The sequence below is a fragment of the Peromyscus eremicus genome, chromosome 4, assembly GCF_949786415.1.
Source record: "Peromyscus eremicus chromosome 4, PerEre_H2_v1, whole genome shotgun sequence".
NCBI classification, from domain to species: domain Eukaryota; kingdom Metazoa; phylum Chordata; class Mammalia; order Rodentia; family Cricetidae; genus Peromyscus; species Peromyscus eremicus.
The window spans coordinates 12,472,561-12,492,249 of NC_081419.1; the positions used below are offsets into that span (position 1 = coordinate 12,472,561).

The 19,689-nt window shown below is 42.7% G+C and overlaps 1 protein-coding gene across 1 annotated transcript in view; it reads right to left on the reverse strand.

The window, feature by feature from the left end:
* Positions 1-19,689, reverse strand: part of Psmb7 (proteasome 20S subunit beta 7) — a 60,919-nt gene that overhangs the window by 24,980 nt on the left and 16,250 nt on the right. Inside the window, exon 6 of the mRNA XM_059260221.1 lies at positions 3,616-3,674. Coding sequence (XP_059116204.1) covers positions 3,616-3,674 — 59 coding nt within the window. The remainder of the gene's footprint in view (positions 1-3,615; positions 3,675-19,689) is intronic.

Genomic DNA, 19,689 nt, shown 5'->3' on the forward strand with positions numbered 1-19,689 from the left:
TGTCTCGAAAAACCAAAAAAAAAAAAAAAAAAAAAAAAAAAGACTTAATGTGCCTTAAATTCACCAGCTAGCTACTGTTTCTCTAAAACTCTGAACCAAGAGCTTTCACTTGAGGCAAGCCCCAAGGCTCAGACGACCTAAGAGTGGAGCCCATCTCAGGGTGCTTAAGAGTCCCCACTGGGTTACAGCAGCTTTTGTGGGCTGTGCCCCGGTCCCCATCGTCTGTCCCTGGGTACTTAATGGAATGTCTATAGCACTATAGAGAATATACTGGCTATCTTCCTGTTGTCTCAAAAGTAGGTTCTGAACTTTCCAGACAGGAAGAAGAGAAAGTCCCCTTGATCCTCAGGTGGTTTTTGATGACTCAGATTTCACTTTAGCTCAGGGCCCTCCTGCCTTGACAAGCAAGTACCGAGAGCTGGGAGCTGGAGAACAGAGATGGCCTCACGGCCCCTGCGCTCAAGGAGCCTCCCACTCCTTGACAAGTGAGGAAGATGCCCCTAAGAAACAGCCACCAAACACGTGGGACAAGGGGGTCACAACAGAGCACAGAGACACACACATCAGTGAGAAATCCCGAGGGCTGCTGGCAGACAATAGCAGTCAGAGGTCAACAGCAAGCAAGACAATAAACAGATAAGAATGGTTGAAGTAACCTCTGTTCCCCAAGACGTTTCTGTTTCCTAACACTCAGTGTTCACCCCAGGCTTATGTTAGGGTGATAACATTTTTATAAACAGCATGCACCCACTTTCTGGTGTCTTAGAGAACATTAAAACAAGCACATAATACCCCATATTTCATGATACTAACTGTATCTACAAAGTAAATCTAAGACGAATTAAGAGGCCATGGGAAAGCTCAAAGAGAGACTGACTGGAAAGGGCACCGGAGGCAAAGAAACTACACCATCTTGATTTAATAACAGTTACCTGTGATTACAATGCTAACACTCACTGCCTGTAACTCCATTCCTGTGCATTTTATGACATATAAACTATACCAATTTATGGTTAAAGAATATTTCAAAGAAACATAATAACCTAGATGGTACCTGGACACAGCAGGAAAATAGCACAATATACAAATGGCAAATTCAAGACCCAAGACTAGATTAAGTCTCCCCAATAACATTTATTTATTTATTTAGTGACAGGGTTTCTCTGTGTAGCCCTGGCTATCCTAGAACTCACTTTGTAGTCCAGAATGTCCTCAAACTCAAAGGTTCACCTGCCTCTGCCTACCGAGTGCTGGGATTAAAGGCGTGGGCCACCACCATCTGACAAAACTTCTTAGAGTACATTTTAAGTAGGATCACATTTAAAAAACAAAAACAAGAACTTTACTAATGTTTTTGTTTGTTTAATTGGGAGGTTCAAGACAGGGTTTCTCTGTATAACGGCTCTGGCTGTCCTGGAACTTACTTTGTAGACCAGGCTAGTCTCGAACTCTGAGTGCTGGGATTAAAGGCGTGTGCCACCACATCCCAGCTTTACTGCTTTTATTTAATCAATGTACTTACACTAATCACTGTGTGCACTATAGGCTAAGAATCAGACTCAGGGCCCCACACATACTAGGCAAGTGCTCCACTACTAAGCCACACTCTCAAATCAAGATTTTTTTTTTTTTTAAGTATCTATTAACCTGAATGCAAGTTTTTATAGTATTATCTACTGGCAATTGTTAAGACTATCACTTGGGCTTTAGAGTGATTTTCACTAATTGGCAGTGTTAAGTTTGAACCTAAAATTATAAATTTATATAATGGGAATTGTTTCAACCTGTCTCAGGGTCTCACGGGTAATGTAGAAGAACATTAAATGTTTCAAATACAGGCATACTAAATCTAAGAAATGCTCTCTTCAGAATGATAAAATCCCAAGTTGTACTAAAGGGAGGCTGATGCCTCTTCTCCCCAAATCACATCCACATTAACTGCATGGCCTCTGAACTATTTACAGTTCGGACTTGACACAACATAAAATCACACTGGCAGAGCATCAAGTCACTTTTAATAAACCTCAGACTTTAACTCTTTCTGCAATTCTCAGTTTTCTTTAACATACGGAGATTCTAATCAATTGAAAAAGACAAAACTTCCCAAGAAAATCTGAAAAGATTAATGTGGTTTAAAGAGTTTGACATTGAAACTCCTCTACTTAGAAAACTAGAGACTTTGGTTTGGTTCCTTTTCTTTTTAAGTGACCTAGTATACATAATTTTTTTCTCTATGTATTTAAGGACACCAAACAGAAAATAATGCTGATACAGGAATAAATTTTCACACTGAGAAATGAGAACAGAATTCTAATTTCATTTATAGTTTTACACTCATCCTTGCCTATTCTTCTTAATTGGAGTTCAGACGCTATCATTTTTAATAGAAAATATCTACCTAGATTCTATATGTTTTAATCCTGTAGCTAGGCGAAAAGGAAAACAGAGCTCCCAGAACACGTTACTTGTTGTGGTGTTAGCCTCATGTACCAAGGGCACAGGAGACGCGTGTCCGGGCTGACCAGTTCTGTCTTTCACAGAACTTGACCCAAACCTCAGGGCAGAGAGAACTTTGGACATGACACTTACTGCTCTAATGACAATGACAAAATAGTTTTCATATGCCATCTTCCCCCAAAGACGATCAGGCACAAAACACTGTCAAAAAGTAATTCTCACCAATGTCTGTCTCCTTTGCGTCCTAAACAAAATACTTGCAAAGTCAGAAAGGACAGAAAAGATGAGGTAAAACACTCCTAAACAGTTTACCTAAGAACTTGAAAAGGGTTGACACTCCCTATCAAAAAATTAACCATAAGACACCAAGCAAAATAGTGAAGACTACCCTCGGGACTCCTGACCAGGGCTGGTTCAGAGGGGCAGATGAAGTCGGGGGGTGGGGTGAGGTGGGGTGGGGGAATGTGGCATCAAGGCACCCAGCACATTGGCCATGCCTTTGGAAGCAGCAACTAAAGATCAATACATCCGTTATTAGAGGGGTTTCTTTGAGGGGACTTTCATGGAGGATGCATCTATCATTAAAGTAGACAGGCCAGATGTCTTTCACAAGATTCTACCTCTTCTACTACCAAAGAAAATAAAATGAAACAATTCCTTACAAATACTTAGAATATTAAATCCGTAACACCCTGAGAGGACTCTACATTGTACATTTTTGTCTCCACTTCTGCCAGAGACTGGAAAGTCTACAGAGATTTTTAAAACTGACCCATTTTAGGGTAGGTCTGTGTGACATGAAAAACACATAGTTGCTCTACTTTTAGTGAGAACAGAAAGACAGGTTGTTCTGGTATCCCCATGCAGAAATCTCAGTACACAGAAAAATACCCTACACTGCAAGGAGTCTGAAAGAGCCCAGAGCAGAGAAAAGCAAAACAGCACTGGTTGCCCATGTCCCAGGGAGAGCACAACAGGGCCACAAGGCCACCACAAAGGATGTTTTCCCAAGTAGCAGGTCTCCTCAATAACTATCTGTGCCAAAACATTCAAGTAATGACAGTGTTGTGCAAGCTCTGGAGGAGAAATCAATCTGTAAATGTCTGACACACAACGGGGAAAACAACTGAAAGAAGGAAACTGCAGGGGCTTACATACCTCCATATCTGGCCTAAACTTATCTTCAAACACAGCCATTGCTGCCAAGGAGCCAGAACCTGTAAGAAAAAGATGCACTTTTAGTGTATTTTACCAACACTCAGCGTCTCCATCTCCAGTTTACCTTGGGTCAGCAAAAACAGTCAAACATGCCCAGTGTCACATTCAAGTATAGTGTTAAGTATCAAGTCTAGAGGCCACATCCAAGTAAAAGCCAGTGCTCTTTCCAAAGGCTGAAGCTGTTTACTACTAGTTAGGTAGCCCTGTTACTGGCCCTCTTATCACTGGCCGGGTTAACTGTGCAGCAGTCGCAGAGAAATGCTGAAGCTTAAAAATGAGGTCATGAAGAATTGGTATTTTCCAAGAGGTGAGTGCCCCATAATTTCCTTTATCCTATGTAAGGAAGCTTGTTGTGCTCCAAACTCGCCTTGGCGAGCTGCTGGACACAGTGCTAAATAGCAAACTTGTTAAGAAGACATTGTTTTAATGAGGTAGCCCTGGTAAAGTCACCTTGGCACACAGGCAGGGAGGAAGACACAGCACCAGCAATGGTATTGGGACTTGGAGCTGCGCCACCAGGTTACCCCAGCTACAACAGTAAAACACTGCATTCTGTGGCATTTATTTGGAGCTATTATTTTTAGTTTGTACTTTGAAGAGTAACAGCTGAGTAGACAAAATGACAAAGACACAAAAATTTATTACAACAATAGCAAATGGCTGAAAGGTTATGCCGCACAGATATTAACAGAGCAAATTTATCCCTACCAAGGTTGGACGTAAAGGCATTACAAATAAGCCTGGCCTCTGAGTGGACACAAAGGCAGCTCAGCACTATTTGAAAATTTAAACTTGCTTTGTTCAGAACCCAGAGAAGCTTTAGAAAATTGTCATCTGTCTACACAGGGCTCTGGCATTATTTCAGGATACTCTACTTTTGGAGAGAGGATTCAGTTGCCCACAATTTTTTACTCCAATTAAAAGATTTTTTTGGCATTTATTACTTTTTAACTTGTTTTGCATAACACTATCTATTTAGCTGGGTCACAGAGAAAACCATATTTTCTATTTAAAATGATTTGTGTACATCGCTTGACCACCTCAATGGTTTAGCAAAGGAAAAAGGCAGCGATTAAACAGTTTCAAATGAGGTGTCCTGCTGATTTTATCAAGTCTGCTGAATGTATAATGAAAAAGGAGAAGCTGACAGCAACACTGCACTGAGGAAATACAGACTACCTTATCTGAACCATTTAAGGAGGTCCAATTATAGATCAAATTTAAAGGGTAGAAACAGCAGATTTACAGACACAAATCAATGAACATGGTAATCCCGATGAATATGACAGATACTCCTGTTATAGAATATTGCTGTGGTTGAGGATCATTACCTTCACAGCACTGGATACATTGCATCTAAAGCAGTGGGAAGCGTCAAGTGTAGACCAGCATTACAAGCAATGACTATTCATTTAGGTTCTCGGAGCAAAAGGCAACCCCATGTCCCCCTCTTGCATTTCTTCTCTTTGTGTGTGTGGGGAGGATGACTAAAATGGTCTAAAGGGGCATTAAAAGTCCTTTGGAAAGGAGACGGACAATAAACAGATATAAAACTGGTGTGTTTCAAAACACCCCAGCGTATATGCAGGGGCAGGCTCACCAAATCAAGCCTCTGATTTCAAAATAAACACGTCCTTGAAAAATATGGAAACAGGGTCACATTTCACCAATGGTTTTGTTAGTCCTCAGCTCACCATGAGATTCAGAAAGGGAAATAAATTGATTGATTGATTGATTGATAGATAGATAGATAGATAGACAGACAGACAGACAGCCTGGGTTTCTGTTTCAAGGCACAAGTAGAAACTCAAATTCTCTAGTTCGAAATAGGAAAAACCAAGCTGGTTTTGTGTGGAAAACAAAGGACAGCTGTTAAGAGGAAACGAGAAAATTGCAAATGAGGAAATCTCTGAAAAAAAAAAAATCCTTCTAGATACAAACCGCTACTGCAGAGTGGCCAAAGGCAGGCTTGCCTTCCAAAGTGTCCAAGATTATCTATCTCGAGGAAGAGCCCAAGGGTAAATGGACTAACAGGCTCAAAATCCACATTTAAAAAGGATACAAAAAGACAAGGTATTTACCCAAGAGCTAACAACTTTGTAGAGAATGGAAATGAATTATCGTTAAAGAAACAAACCAAGTTTAGCTTAAAGGCATTTTTCCTGGAAAAAAAAATGGCCATATTTTTTCTTCTGGGACATCCTTTCTTGGCACTTTCACAGTAAGTACGTTTCCTCTATTCTTTCTCCTACGCACGTATTTGCTTCTGTTCAGCTTCATTCAATATTTTAAAAAATGAAAAAAAAAAAAAGTTCCTGCCCAACCAAACAATTCTTCCTCAATCAGAAGCTGCTTCCTCTTGGCAGTAACACCAAAGACATAATTTCTCTAAGTGGAAAGGACACACCAGAATCCTCAACTCCTGGTACAAAAAGGGTCTGCTATGTGTTTTCTGAGGGTGGGGGGCAGAGGGTGCTCCACAGTACAGAGGTGGTAGGTGAACACAGGAAGAACATGAGCAAGATATTTCTGCTTTCCTGTTTATACCTCCATCTTCAACACACACAGGATAAGACATTTTCTGGAAAGAGCCTCCTAAACTATGCTTGATTCTGCTCCCTCTGAAGTCAAACACAAGTGGGTTCCAAAATAAACATAAAAAGAAAGAGAAACTCAACCTCAAGAGAGTTTCCACATCATTTGCAAATTAGCTTCTCCCCGAAGCTTTCAGGAAAGGAGGAATCTAGCACCCCCTTTGCATGCGTCCATCGAAGTGCTAGGAAATGGCACACTCCATATCAACAGGTTTTTGACTGCACACATATGCTGCATATAAAGTTTGGGTAAGAATTCATATAGGACTGCAACTGTCAAAGCCACAAGAGGGCAGAGTAAAATCATCACAGAACATCAAGGCAATTCAATAAGAGGCACAAGAAAAGACCTGCCATTTGGGGGGGGGAGGGGGGGGAGAGAAGGACTCAACAAGAACAGTATCACTAATATTGATTCAAGCTCCCAGATCTTCTTGGTCTGAGCCCAAAACTAGACACAACAAATCATCAGACAAATGCCAGACAGGTACAGCCACTGTGTGACCTACAAAATATTCAAACACCACATCTCATTTTCCCCACACACCATTATAGACACCCAGAGCCACCCACTGTTTCAGCATCTAGCCATCTGACCAGGCATTACCATACACAGAGTCAAGGCAAATTCTTCTGAAGGACCATTAACTCTATTTTTATTTTAAAAACATGGACATCTCTGAGTTCCAAACATCTGGCTTCCTGTAAGGAAAGAATGTACAGAAAGGCAAAGGACAGCTTGTCAGCACAGGAGCCTGTACTTCACACACACTGTGGCCAGTTAAGGAGCCAGACGCTAAAGACACTTTATATAGAGGCTGAGCTCTGTGAACTCAAGATGTATAACCAGTGCTCCATGAACCCTCACTCCAGCAGGAAGGAAAGCACACCAATAGCAGTGGTGAGCGCCGATGTGCCACATGTCATTTCCTATGCCACTTAGTTTTTCTTATAGCAACCCACTACAGTGGTAACCATCTCACCCAGGATTATAGGCCCAACAAGCACAGAGGCAGAATTCCATCGCAGCTGCTACCTTATGTGGCCCTCACACAGAAAGTTCTATTTACAATATCTATTTACACAAGACTGGTCATGACCAGGTCTTGCTACCCTCAACTCCCTCCCTTCCTTTCCCCAATACACATACTTCACACTCTACTATCACTTCCCAATTGTCCATGCTAATTTCAGCCTTCTCACCTTGGTATGTGGCAGTCCCTGGGCCCTTGACAGTCCATGGCACTCGTAATCACTTTCAAATCCCAGATGAGATAACACTTCTTCCCAAGAGTCCTCCTTCATTACCACCCACCCCATGAGAGCTTACCACTCTCCTCTGAGACCTGTCCACTCTTCCACAGCTGCAGCCCCACACTGAGCTGGGACACAAGCACCAAACAGATCCATGTTGGATTACACTGTGCTGAATAGAGAATGCAACTGGCCAGGAGCCAGGGAAACGGAACAAACAGATCTTAAAGAGTGATAACAACCAACATCTTACAAAGTGTAAAAGAACATTTACTGCCTGGTGCCTAATTCACTACACCAAGGCAAAACAGATATAACCCAAGTTCAATTTTCAAAAAGATGTCTTAAGGCAACAAAACTGCATCCAACTTATTATCCCCTGTCCTAGTGTGGCCAAGCTTCCCACCACCATAGGAATGGGCTACCCTTCCTGGGTTTCTGCATTCTACTAGCAAAGCTCTCCATCTCCTCAGGAGTTTCCATGTAGCTGCTCCTTAGCAACCTCCACTGAGTAGCCACTGCTGCTTCTAGAACAAAGCTCTTTAAAGCAGAAAAACAAGGAACAATTTGGTGATTGACATTTAGAGATGACTTTGTGCAACCCCTGGAATGGCTACATATTCACTCTCTGCCTTATCTCCCAGGCCCACCGTCCTCCTCCAAGTCCAACACTCACCGGTTCAGCATCTCTTGATTCCTAACACACTGAGAAGCCAGACTGTGGAGAGATAGGCACAGGATAAAATCTACATCCCAGGGTGCTGGCACTAGCAGGGCAGGAACTCTTTAATCCATGGCAGCCACTCGAGTGGGCACTGCCCTACCCTGGCTTACCTAGTAAGACGCTCATTAAAAGACTCTTCCTGCAACTGACACCCTGCAAAGTCCTGGAAAGAGGGCACCGACCACTCCATCACTGTCCCACCCACAGCTCTCTGAGATGAAGGTGGGGGGGGGGGGGCGGCGACGGGACACATCTGCTGACCTCCAGAAGGAGCTCATGCATCCATACCAAAAGGCCACATCTCCACCCAAAATTTTAAATGAAGTATCTGTTCCTGTATATGGTGATATTTTATTTGTGCTAAAATGTGATTTTATTTGCATGTTAATAAATAAAGTTGCCTGGGGGTCAGAGCTAATAGCAAGCCATAGCAGAAGTCTGGCAGTCTGGCACATGCCCTTAATCTGATCACATGGCAGGCAGAGTCTGTGTGTTCAAGGACATAGCCAGTTTGGAGACACATGCCTTTAATCTCAATACCAACCATAGAGACCTGGAAGTCTGTATAGACAGGCAGTGACGAGGAGGTCATGTGGTTGGGTTTACAACCAATGAGAAGGCAGAACAGAAAGTCAATAAAAAGACAGACACACAGGAAGTTAGGTCTCTTTCTCAGGGGAAGGACAGCAGCGGCAGTGGGTGGTAAGAAAGAAAGCAGTTTTAGTCTCAGCTCTTAGCTACTGCTCTGACCTCTTGGGCTTTTAACTCTGCATTTGGCTCTGTGTTTCTTATTTAATAAGACTGTTACATCTACACCTGTAAGTCAAAAGTCACTGGCTTAAAAAAAAAAATGTTGTAATATAAAATACAAGTGCTGAAACTCCGAAAAATGTGCAAAATGTGTATTAATAATTGAAAGGCTCAAACAAAAACAACATCATTTCTAACAATGATACAGCAGTATATAAGCTGAGAAGACAGAGATTCATGGTCATAAACACAACTTCATTAGTAGTCAAAGAAACAAACTAAAATAAAGCAGCCATCGTCTGCCTTTTAAGTTAACCAAGATTAAAAAGAGTAACAGCCGGTGCTGACAGAGATGTGATAAAATGGGCACAGTAATCCATTGCAAGAGGCAAAAGGGGATAAAACTTTCCTTTCGGTAATCTGAAAAGATCAACTGGAAACTAGAAGCTGTGCATACCCACCAATCCCCCTGCAAGAAAGCTACTCTAAGGAACAAAGTCACATGCTCAGAGGGGACATTGTTTAGAGCAACAAACAGCAGCAATAAAACAAAAGCCTAGAGAAATCTAAAGGTCTAATAAGCAAGAGATGGGGAAAATAAATATTAAACATGTCAAAGCAGAAGTACATAAGAGAACCTTCAGTGGGAAAGAGCATCTTCTAAAGCATTATGGGTAGATGTGCATCCATTACACAAAAGACACAGGCTGCAAGCACATGAATCAAAACAGATGCCTAATACTGAACAACTCTAGTTCTACTTTGTTTTCTTGTATTTAAAATTTTCTCTTCAAAAAGCACACATTACCTGCAATTTTTAGGGTATAAACTTAAGAGAAAAATCCAACATTGTGAAAGGATAAACAAAATCAGCAAACCACCAAGACCTTGCTATCATCAACTCGTTCTAACAGCATTCATCATCCATGATGAGTCAAGAGGACCAAGAAGGGCAGCAGTCAGTCACCAGAGATACACCCTATCCCTCTTTGCCTAGTAGAGCACACCAGCACTTATCTAGAAGCAGATTCTGGTAAACAACAGCCACATAATCATAAGGAATTCCAAGGCACATTGACATCCACTGGTTTTGTGGGCTCTTCAGGCATGCACATCTTACCAGTCCCACTTTTTAAATAGGGTAGACTGACACTCAGGGGTAAGGAACTTGACCCAATACATGGCTTATGCAGTGGATCACTGTGAGTTCTAGGCCAGCTCTTGGTCTACAAAGCAGGTTCCAGGACAGCCAGGACTACACAGAGAAACTCTAATCTCAGAAAACAAACAAACAAACAAACAAACCTCCAAATTTTGTTTTTGTGTGTTTTTTGGTTTGTTTGTAATCGTCTTCCTACATAGCTTAGATTGGCACGGGAAAACAATCCTTCTGCCTGAATGTCATCGTCATCCCCTCCCTGTTTCCACAGCTACTTTTCTTTTTTTTGGTTTGTATCTGTGGTACTGAAGATGGGGCCCAGGGCCTCACACATGCCTGGCAATCATGATGCCACTGAGCTACACCACCCATCCAGAGCCAGAGGGCTCTCTACCTTCCACCATGTCTCTGACACAAGAAAACTAAACACCAAAGTCAAGATTAACAAGATGGCCTAGAAAAGGCAGCTTTCTTTGCTTACCATTCCTACTAAAAAAGCAGGTTAGCAGGCTTTTCCCTCCTGGTTGATTTCATACTAATTACCACACATCTGAATAAATCTATATTGTTTTTATCTAAAAATTCAAATGTTTTAAATGACTGAACGTGATGTTAGAGTCTAGCAGTGACACTTGGGTATCTGTTCTAGGAGTATTTCTATCACATAACTCCATTTTTTCAAAAAGCAAAATTAGTTTTAATTTTCTGAAACCTCAGAAGGTACTTACCAGCATTAGTGCAGATTGAATAGCCTTTATCCAAAATGAGTGGGACCAAAATAATTTGAATTTCGGATTTGGGGAAATATGCATACATACAATTATAATGAGATATCTTGGGATGGGACCCAAATCTAAACATGAAATCATCTGCTTCATATGTAACCTACATACATAGCCTGAAAATTATTTTATGTAATACAGAAGGGGATCTCAGTTCCGGCTGCAACCTGTCACACGAGGTCCAGTGTGGTAGTCTCTACCTGCAGTCATGATACCCAGTTTCACACTTCAGAGGTGGGATGCTCAACCTATAGCTCTGCCTGAATCTGTTTTTCTGAAAGAACTCAGAACAAAATCTGAGATGCCTTGTGAGAATTCACAGCCTCTTACTTGCTCTGTATATTTTAAAATGCCTGCATTAATACAGACTGTGTGCAGGTCTGGTTTGGGCGTTTTGCAGCATATTCTTTTCATATATCAGTGTTCAAATACTAAATCAAACAGCAATTCCACAGTCACCATTACCAGACAGCTGGAAAAACTGAAACTGAAATGCTTCTCCAGGACCTTCTGCCTGCCTAAGCTTGAGGAAATCAGCAGGTGGGAATCTGCTTCTTCTGAGAAGATCCGCACCTAAACCCAGACTGACAGCCCTAAAGTCCTCAGCCCTGAAGCCACGTGCTGGGGACAGTTCTCCATGTTACAGACTAGAACTGATATTTCACATTTCAAGCCGTTTTCCTACAGCAGGGCAGCCAGTAAAAAGAATGAAGATTTAAACCTAGGTCTGGGAGCTAGGAAGCCCAGGCACTACTGAGAACTTGGGACACGCCTGAACTTGGGACACAGTTGAAAGCACACAGCTACCCAGTAGGCCAGTTCTGGACTCCCTGGTCTCTCTGGGCACATCACTCTGAGAACCAAAAAGTGCCACTGCCTCAAAAATCTGGGTGTTCAGTGCAGCAGCTTCCCTGGCTTCCTTTCCCTACACAGTCAGATGGCAACTTCTTCAATCAGTGGCTCTTGCAGGCTGAACAAGACACTGTGTGCAAAGCTGAATGCTGGGGCATAGTAAGAGCTCCATGAAAGCTAGTTATTGTAATGACTCTGGGACAAGCTCCCTGTCCTCCAGCAGTGACTTGATACACTCATTCTCAACAGGTCCCTGAGTGGCAGCTTTAATGGGAACCAAGGTGTTCAAAATTTCTTTTCTCAATGTCGAGAAGTTCTGAGAGGCAGCAGGAAATGGATTCCCACTGCTTTTCCCCAAATCAATTTTACCAGAGCTTCACAGGAAAAAAGCCTGCCCCTGCTAAGGAGCAGTCCATTTTAAGCACCCAAGGACCTGTTTGCAACTGTGGTCTGCCACGGTGGAAGATGTATGCAGCGATAAAGGAGTCACCACCGAACTTTCTAATCCATCAGTGTCTGCTCTCCCTGACAGAGCACTTACTCACACTTGCTCGTTGTTAGTCAATGGCCACTCTTCCTGGGGAAAATCTGGTGCTTTCCACAGACCTATGGATGGAGGTCATTTTTCACTCCATTTCTGCCTACAAGGCCTCGTCTCCTGGTACTGGTGCTTGCACTGAGGGCCAACAATGCCAGCATGTGAAAAGCTGATTTATGAATATGAAGCAATGCTGGTGCCAGGGGACTGCGCTCAGCCACTAGAGAGCAGTGGAGTGCCTCTCTGGGCTCAGAAAGACTAAGCCACAGACTTGAAAAGGTTTAATTGTATGCATGCATTTCATTATAAACCTTGGCCAAAGCTTTGGAGGCAGGCGGCAGGGCGAGCAATCAGACAATCTTGCACGGCTTGCTGAAATCCAGATTTGTCCTTTGTCAGCATAAACAGTTTAATTTGATGTTTTCACTCCTGAGTAAGCACTGAGTATTACATCTAAACCCTCGCGAGGGGAAGAATGCTTCCTTTTCATCAACAAATATACTTCAAGTCAAGGTTTACTTTCAATTCCCAATAAACTGTTGGAAATACACTCCCAGTTAATATGCTGGAAATATAGATGCTTTTAATCATCCAACATTTTTCACTCAAAAACTAGAATCTCAAACAATGCACCTCCTTCTCTATATGTGTACTTATAAGTAAATAAGTTAAAACACCACTTGACAGGAATGGGATTTTCCTCATAATTGCAACTGTAAGGTCTCATAGACTTGACAGGTTATCAACAATCCCAAGAAAAGCCTGAAAACTGGGGGCATCTAGGCTTAAAATGTGGAAAGTTTTCTTATTAATGCATTTTGGTGACATGTCACAAGGTATGGAGAGAAATGTTCTTTTAAAACAGAGTCACCATCTAACTCCATGCTTATTTGGGCTAAGATGGAGGGTGACAACTGCCTACAGATATGCCTGTCCTCCTGGTCACCCACATGCAGGCACCAGAACAGGAGGTCTGAGGCATCAAGCTGAGGACACAACCACCCGAGGCCCGTGCCTGCAGCAGCGGAAGGAAACACCTAGGAGACAGGTATCCTTTACTCTGGGCTCCACTTCAGAACTACTTCCTGTGCTTTGCAAGCCTTTCCCAAGTTGTCATGTCTCTCAGAACCCCAGAAAAAAGGGAACAGAGGTTTTAGTGATTATACGGCATCCCTGATTTTAATCATAAAGCACTGCACAAACTAGAAATCCCACTTATTAAAAGAAATGGGCAGTTGGGTATTTTTCACTTAATTCATCAGTATCTTCTTTTCCAACATGGAAATATTCAGAGAGGTGAAGGAACCTACTTGAAGCTACACAGCTAGCAATGGAAGAATGGGAACCTGACCCTAGCTCTGGAGGCAGCACCACCCTCATCCTATGAACTACCCAGAAATGCGTAGAGCGACTTTCCACTTAATCCAACCTAAAATCAGAGAGTAAAAGACCAGCAAGTGCTAGGTTGTAAGTACAAAGGCACTTTGCTTTTAGCGGGTCGAATTCTGAGACAAGAGCAGAGAAAGAAGAATTAGTTAACCCCAGTCTCTCTGAAGTGAGATTTAAAGCAAAGAACGTAAAACCGAGTGTTTCATTTAACTGATCTAAAAGTACTCTTGGCAAGGCTTTTATTTGGTTGTGGATACAGTGAGTACTGAACTTTCAAACTTGATTTCATGGGAAAATGTCAGAGCTGAAAAAATGAAGATAACATTAATTCAATATCTTCAGTATTTTACTGACCCTATCTCTATCCCACAGAACCAAGAACAAAGTCCACTCTGGTCATTATAGGTTAAGACGCACTCAGAAAAGGCTAGCTGTATTACATTCTGTTCTAGGTAACATGTTTCCTCAACTCTAACCTAAGGGCACCATCTATTGGCTTAGTACCACTTTTGCAGCAACCAGGAAGCCAGATACAGAATTTAACTTCCAAGGGCTTTCAGCTCCCAGCTGTTTTCTTTTTGGCACTCTATAGCTACAGAAATCCTAAGATTCAAAATCCATGTGTTGTACATTTTAAATTTTCTAAAATGGACCTTACTTGTACTAATCAAAGCAGGGAAAGGTGCCAGAGAAATCTTAGCACACAGAACTGCATAGAAAATGTGTTGGCACTAAAATGACTCCAACACTACACAAACGTCCACTATGTGCTTCCCAGCAAGTGTTTTCACTCAGGGCATCCACTGCATCTCTGAACCCTTCTCAAGGGGACAGCACCTTTCCCCACTCCTGTTTTTCTTTGGATAGCTCAGTCGGGCCTAGAACTCTCAATGTACCCATACTAGACTCCCCCCACCTCAGCTTGCATATTACTGGGACTAAAAGCATACATCTCCACATTCAGCTTCTAGTCACCATTTTACAGCAGAAATCAAGGTTCACAGATAGCCAGGAAATTTTGGACTTAAGGTTTAAAGCTACACTGACTCCAAAGATGAGCACTTTTCACAGTACCTCAAAATATGGCACCGAGAGCAACACATGCAGGTAAAAGTATACAGTGACAGTGTTTTCACACAGACATATCTCAGCACATTAGAAGGATAAGATTAGTAGGTGTGGCTCTGAGCTCCCAAGATTAAAAGGCAAATCTGATCTGCAGACTTGCCAAAAATAAAGACACTACCACCACCAAAACCACACCAGCTTCATTTTTAAAATAACAGATCTCAGGTTCCAAGAAGTTAGTAAGTCCAAGCAGAGTTAGGCCTAAAGTCAAATTTCCACAGTTTCTTCCAAGGTTCTAAGTTACATCTCAGTACTTCCTGAAAAGGCCCCTCAGGGTCATTGCTGTCTGCATAAAGCTTCCAAGAATGAAGTTTCCTGGGCCAGCACAGATCCTTCCTGGCTGCCTCTGACTCACAGGATGCAGGGCATAGAAAAAAACCTATAGCAATATATGGTTCTAGGACTCCTAAAGCAGCAAAAAGACTCCCAGCAATACTTCAGTAATGAAGTCCATAGACTTCTGAGAAGTCTTCCACAAAGACTAGTCTTCTGAGAAGGCATCCACAACAACCAAAGAACTAAATACCACTGCAGCTAAATCCATACTTGACTTGGGAACTGAAAATGAATATGAAAAAAACATTTACCTTCCTGAAGCATGCTAATCTGATCCAATACAGGAAAGCTTCCCAAATCAAGCCTTGTGGAGACACCATGTGTGCATAACAGGAGTAGTGTAGCACGTACCTGTCATTCTAGCACTCAAGAGGCTGAGGCAGGAAATCAGGAGTTTGAGGCCAGTCTGGGGTGTACAGCAAACCTCAAAAAAAAAAGGGGGGGGGGTGACATATCTACACAAAGGGTGTGCTTTAGTGTAAAATACAGAAAAAGTGTCCCTCAACTTTTCTATATGTGGTGGTTTAAATAAGAATGGACCCTACTGACTCATGTATTTGAATGCTTAGTCATCAGGGAGTAGCACTATAAAGGAGGATTAGTCGATGTGGCCTTTGAACTTTCATAAGCTCATGCCAGGGCCAGGCTCTCTTTCTCCTCTGTTTGCAGGTCAGGATGCTGCTCTCAGATACCTCTCCAGCACCATGTCTGCATGCCGCCATGCTCCCTGACGTGATGATAATGAACTACGCCTCTGAAACTATAAACAAGCTCCCAGTTAAATGCTTTCTTTTTAAGAATTGTCTTGGTTGTGGTGCCTTTTCACAGCAATAGAACAGTGACTAAGACCAAGTTCCAGGTTAATTTTAGGATTTATCTGTCTATAGGCAAGACACTGGTTTGTTTCTGCCTCTCTGTCCCCATCTTCTTAACTGCTCAGGACCCCTGTAAACTGGGGCTCGGTAGACATATTCCAGTAATTAGGAAATTGTGTACTCAGTTTATCTGGAGATAGACTTTACCTCAGTGGCCCTTGTAGTGACCCTGCATCTTCCCTAATGATGCATACCAATGTTTATTCCTTACCTAAATTGTCCAAGGGCCTCATTTCCAGAATGTCATGCTTGAAATGTATTCACGTTAATTCTCTATGTGGATAAGCAGGCAAAATAAAAATTTTATATACCATGCCAATGCTGCTACAAGGAACACTGCCAACCTAACAAAAAGACGGTCCCCAAGCTTCTCCTGACATGACTTCAGTCTGCCTAATAAAAGAAAGCTGGCAAGTCCACAGAATAAGCTAATTAATCTGAGAATTAAGAGCCTGCATTTTGTCTACCTAAAAAAATTGACTAAAACCTTCTCTCTTTCTTAATTTAAAAAAACAAAACAAAATAAAACAAAAAAGCCAGAGACTTGTCCAGCTTCCACAAATCACATCAGCAGTCTCTTCCAAATTAATTTCCTAAAAGGGATGTCAGTAAATGAAAACTTTAGCATTTCCTTTTCTAGTTTATGCACTTCCTTGCTAGGCCACAAGAAACCTTTGGGAGCCTCACTTTCTACATCAGTACAAGGGTCAAGTACAACTGTGGTAAAGAATCTCCCAACAGCTATGCTGCTGCAGGGGCTGAGTGGTGCACTGCAGTCAACACGCTCTGGGACAGGGACAGACCACAGGGTGGTCAATGTACTCTTCTCCCCTATAAACCCTATAAAAGACCAGGCTTTAGAGAGGAGACATCCAAACCAGTGCAAGGCACATCACCTGATCCAGCAGGCCAAATGAGGAAGACAGGATAGGTAACATCTACTCAACATAGAAATCGCCTTCAGGTACCTGGCTCGTCGTCCACACTATCCTGTGGGCAGGCAAACTCTAGGTACCCCTTTTTAGAAGTTGGGACTATTAGTGCTTACTGTCAAATCACCAAAACAACAACAAAACCCACCTTATTACAAAGTTTGCTTCTACTCCTCATACTAAAGTCAGTTTAAATAAAACAGTTTAGATGAAGTATTCATTTTCTCACTCAAGCTATGCTAGCAGAAGACTGAAACTCCCCCAGGATGCTCACAGCCCAGGAAAGCATGACACTCTCTGGCCTGAGGACGGCCCTCCGCTTGCTCCACCATCTGAGGTTTGGACTGTTGTTCATCCAAAATAAGAAGCATGAATTAAAACAAAACCCATCAAACTCTGGCAATTCTGGAGTTCTCCTTCAACATCTAGCTCCCCACCCTCAACAGGACAGGAAGAGGAGGAAAGGGAATCAGCAGAATGAACATACAAAACCAAACCACAGAAACTGAAGCCAGGTCAGGAAAAAGACTTCGCACAGCACCTATCACAGGACAAGGATAGAAAAGCCCAAGAGCAGAGAGGCAAGCCCAGGATACTAAGAAACTGAATTTGCTGCTTTTGCAAAGCTCTCCCCTTCACAATGGACACGGACTGGAAAGAAACAAAAAATGAAACTATGTTGCTGTAGGTCACAGAATTATGGAAAATTGAAAAAATGCTTTGATTCTATAAAGCTATTTCAATAAATACTAGGTGATGGTGGTTGCTAACATGCAAGGTGGAAAATCTACACATAGAGCAACCAAAACACAAAGAACAAATAAGGATCCTTTGGGAATTTGGATAAATATTTTTACTACTTAGAAGCAAGGCTTAGTTTAATGAAACTCGAGCTGTGAGTTTGTGACATCACAGCATCAATGTTGTACTGGAACTTACTTGAGGGAAGTCAAAGGTTCAAATCCTGCTTTGCCACTTACCAGCTGAGGGTAACAGGTGAACAGCTACCTCTCCTAAGCTTTGGGTTTCTCATCAATAAAATAACAACAATCGAATCACTTGTATGGAATGTAACAGAAGATAATGTAGCAGCACCCAGTAAGACTGTGACATAAAGACACCATATAAATATGCTTTATTTTTAATACATTTAATATTATATTCAACAATAACCAAAAAATGACCAGCCACATGAACAATACTTTGTGCTATTTTCTTATAGCTAAATTGGAGCCAAATACACAAAACAGAATGAACACTAACTCTACTCTAGAACTGCAAGCCACTAGTCCACAGTGGACAGCAGATGAGGTTACTAAGTCCACTGGCACAAACAAGTTACAAAAGCAAGATTCTGGCAGACTCTTAGGACAAGACTCCACTCTCAAAGATCAGAGTTTTTCACAGACAAAAGGGACAGGCCAGGAGGAACAGTTTGGCTAAGGTCTGAATCCTGGAATCAGGACATGTCACCTGTCCCTAGGGCGAGGTTTCAGGCAGAGCTCGGGTGACAGGGAAGTTGCTTCAGATAGCAAAGCCATTCCTGCAGAAGCAGCCTCAAGGTGGCAGTTAGAATGTTCAGGTGAGAACAAGGGGTTGTTGCCACAGAGGTCTAGAATATATACAGAAAAGCAGCAGAAAACCAGACTAGAAAGGCTGCCCAGGTAGAAGAGTCATTGCCACATTGAAGTCACCAGCAGTGGCATGGAAGAAGACAGCAAAGAACCAACACCAGAAATGCAGGATCTGGCCTGAGGTTTGGCAAGCTACTGAGCTGAGCGCTCTCCACAATGACAGCAGGGTCATCCTTCTTGAGGAAGGGCCTGTCCACAGCTGTCACATGCCCAGTCAGAACACTATCTACCTCCATTTCCAAGCCTCTTTCATGTCAGTGCTCCCTTTGATGGCAGACTGATGTCTGACAGCAAATCTAATCCTACTAGATTAGGATTGCCTGGGGTTAGGAACCCCCAGGACAAAACCAAAACATCCTGGCTTGCAGCATCTAGACTCCATCTAGCCTCACCTCTTGCCCATCCTTGCAATATTCATACATCTTCATCCCTCCCATTTTTGCTTCTGCTGGGCCCCTAGATAGAACCCTCCCCAACCCCCCAGCACTGCTCCTGCCTCACCTCCAGAGCTTGGATTACCACAGGACCTAAGAGGACTGTGGGTAGAGGGAGGCAGCAAATTTCTTTCTGTTATTTTTTTTCCCTTATCAAACTGGGAAGAAGATCCATGTTGGGGAGGGGGGCTGCTCCAGAAAGACATCCTTGTGTTCTCCTGGTGGGAGAGTAAACTAGTGCCATCTTTTTTGGGGGCACTCTGGCAATGGCTTCTGAAAGGCGAAACACCCTGCACTGCTTACCATCTGTCGCTTCTGGGGTTATCTGCCCAGCAGCTGTGCCCTCGTCCTGTGTCTGGGGAAGTCCGCCCTCACATGGACAGGCTGAGCCCTCAGAGCACCTGCCCTTTCCCACACAACCCTCTGGCAGGAAAGGACTGCAGCCTCAGCTCAGGGCCTGTCTAGCCATCGCTGCAGCGGCTCTGCAGACAGGTCACTGTGCTCACCTGCCACAGCCCATTCTCAAGTGGGATTTTTTTTTTTTTTTTTTTTTGCACTGCTCTTGGCCCCAAACCCAGTTTTTGCCCTCCCAGGTATGTTAGAAGCCACCTGCTACCAAAACAAAACAAAACA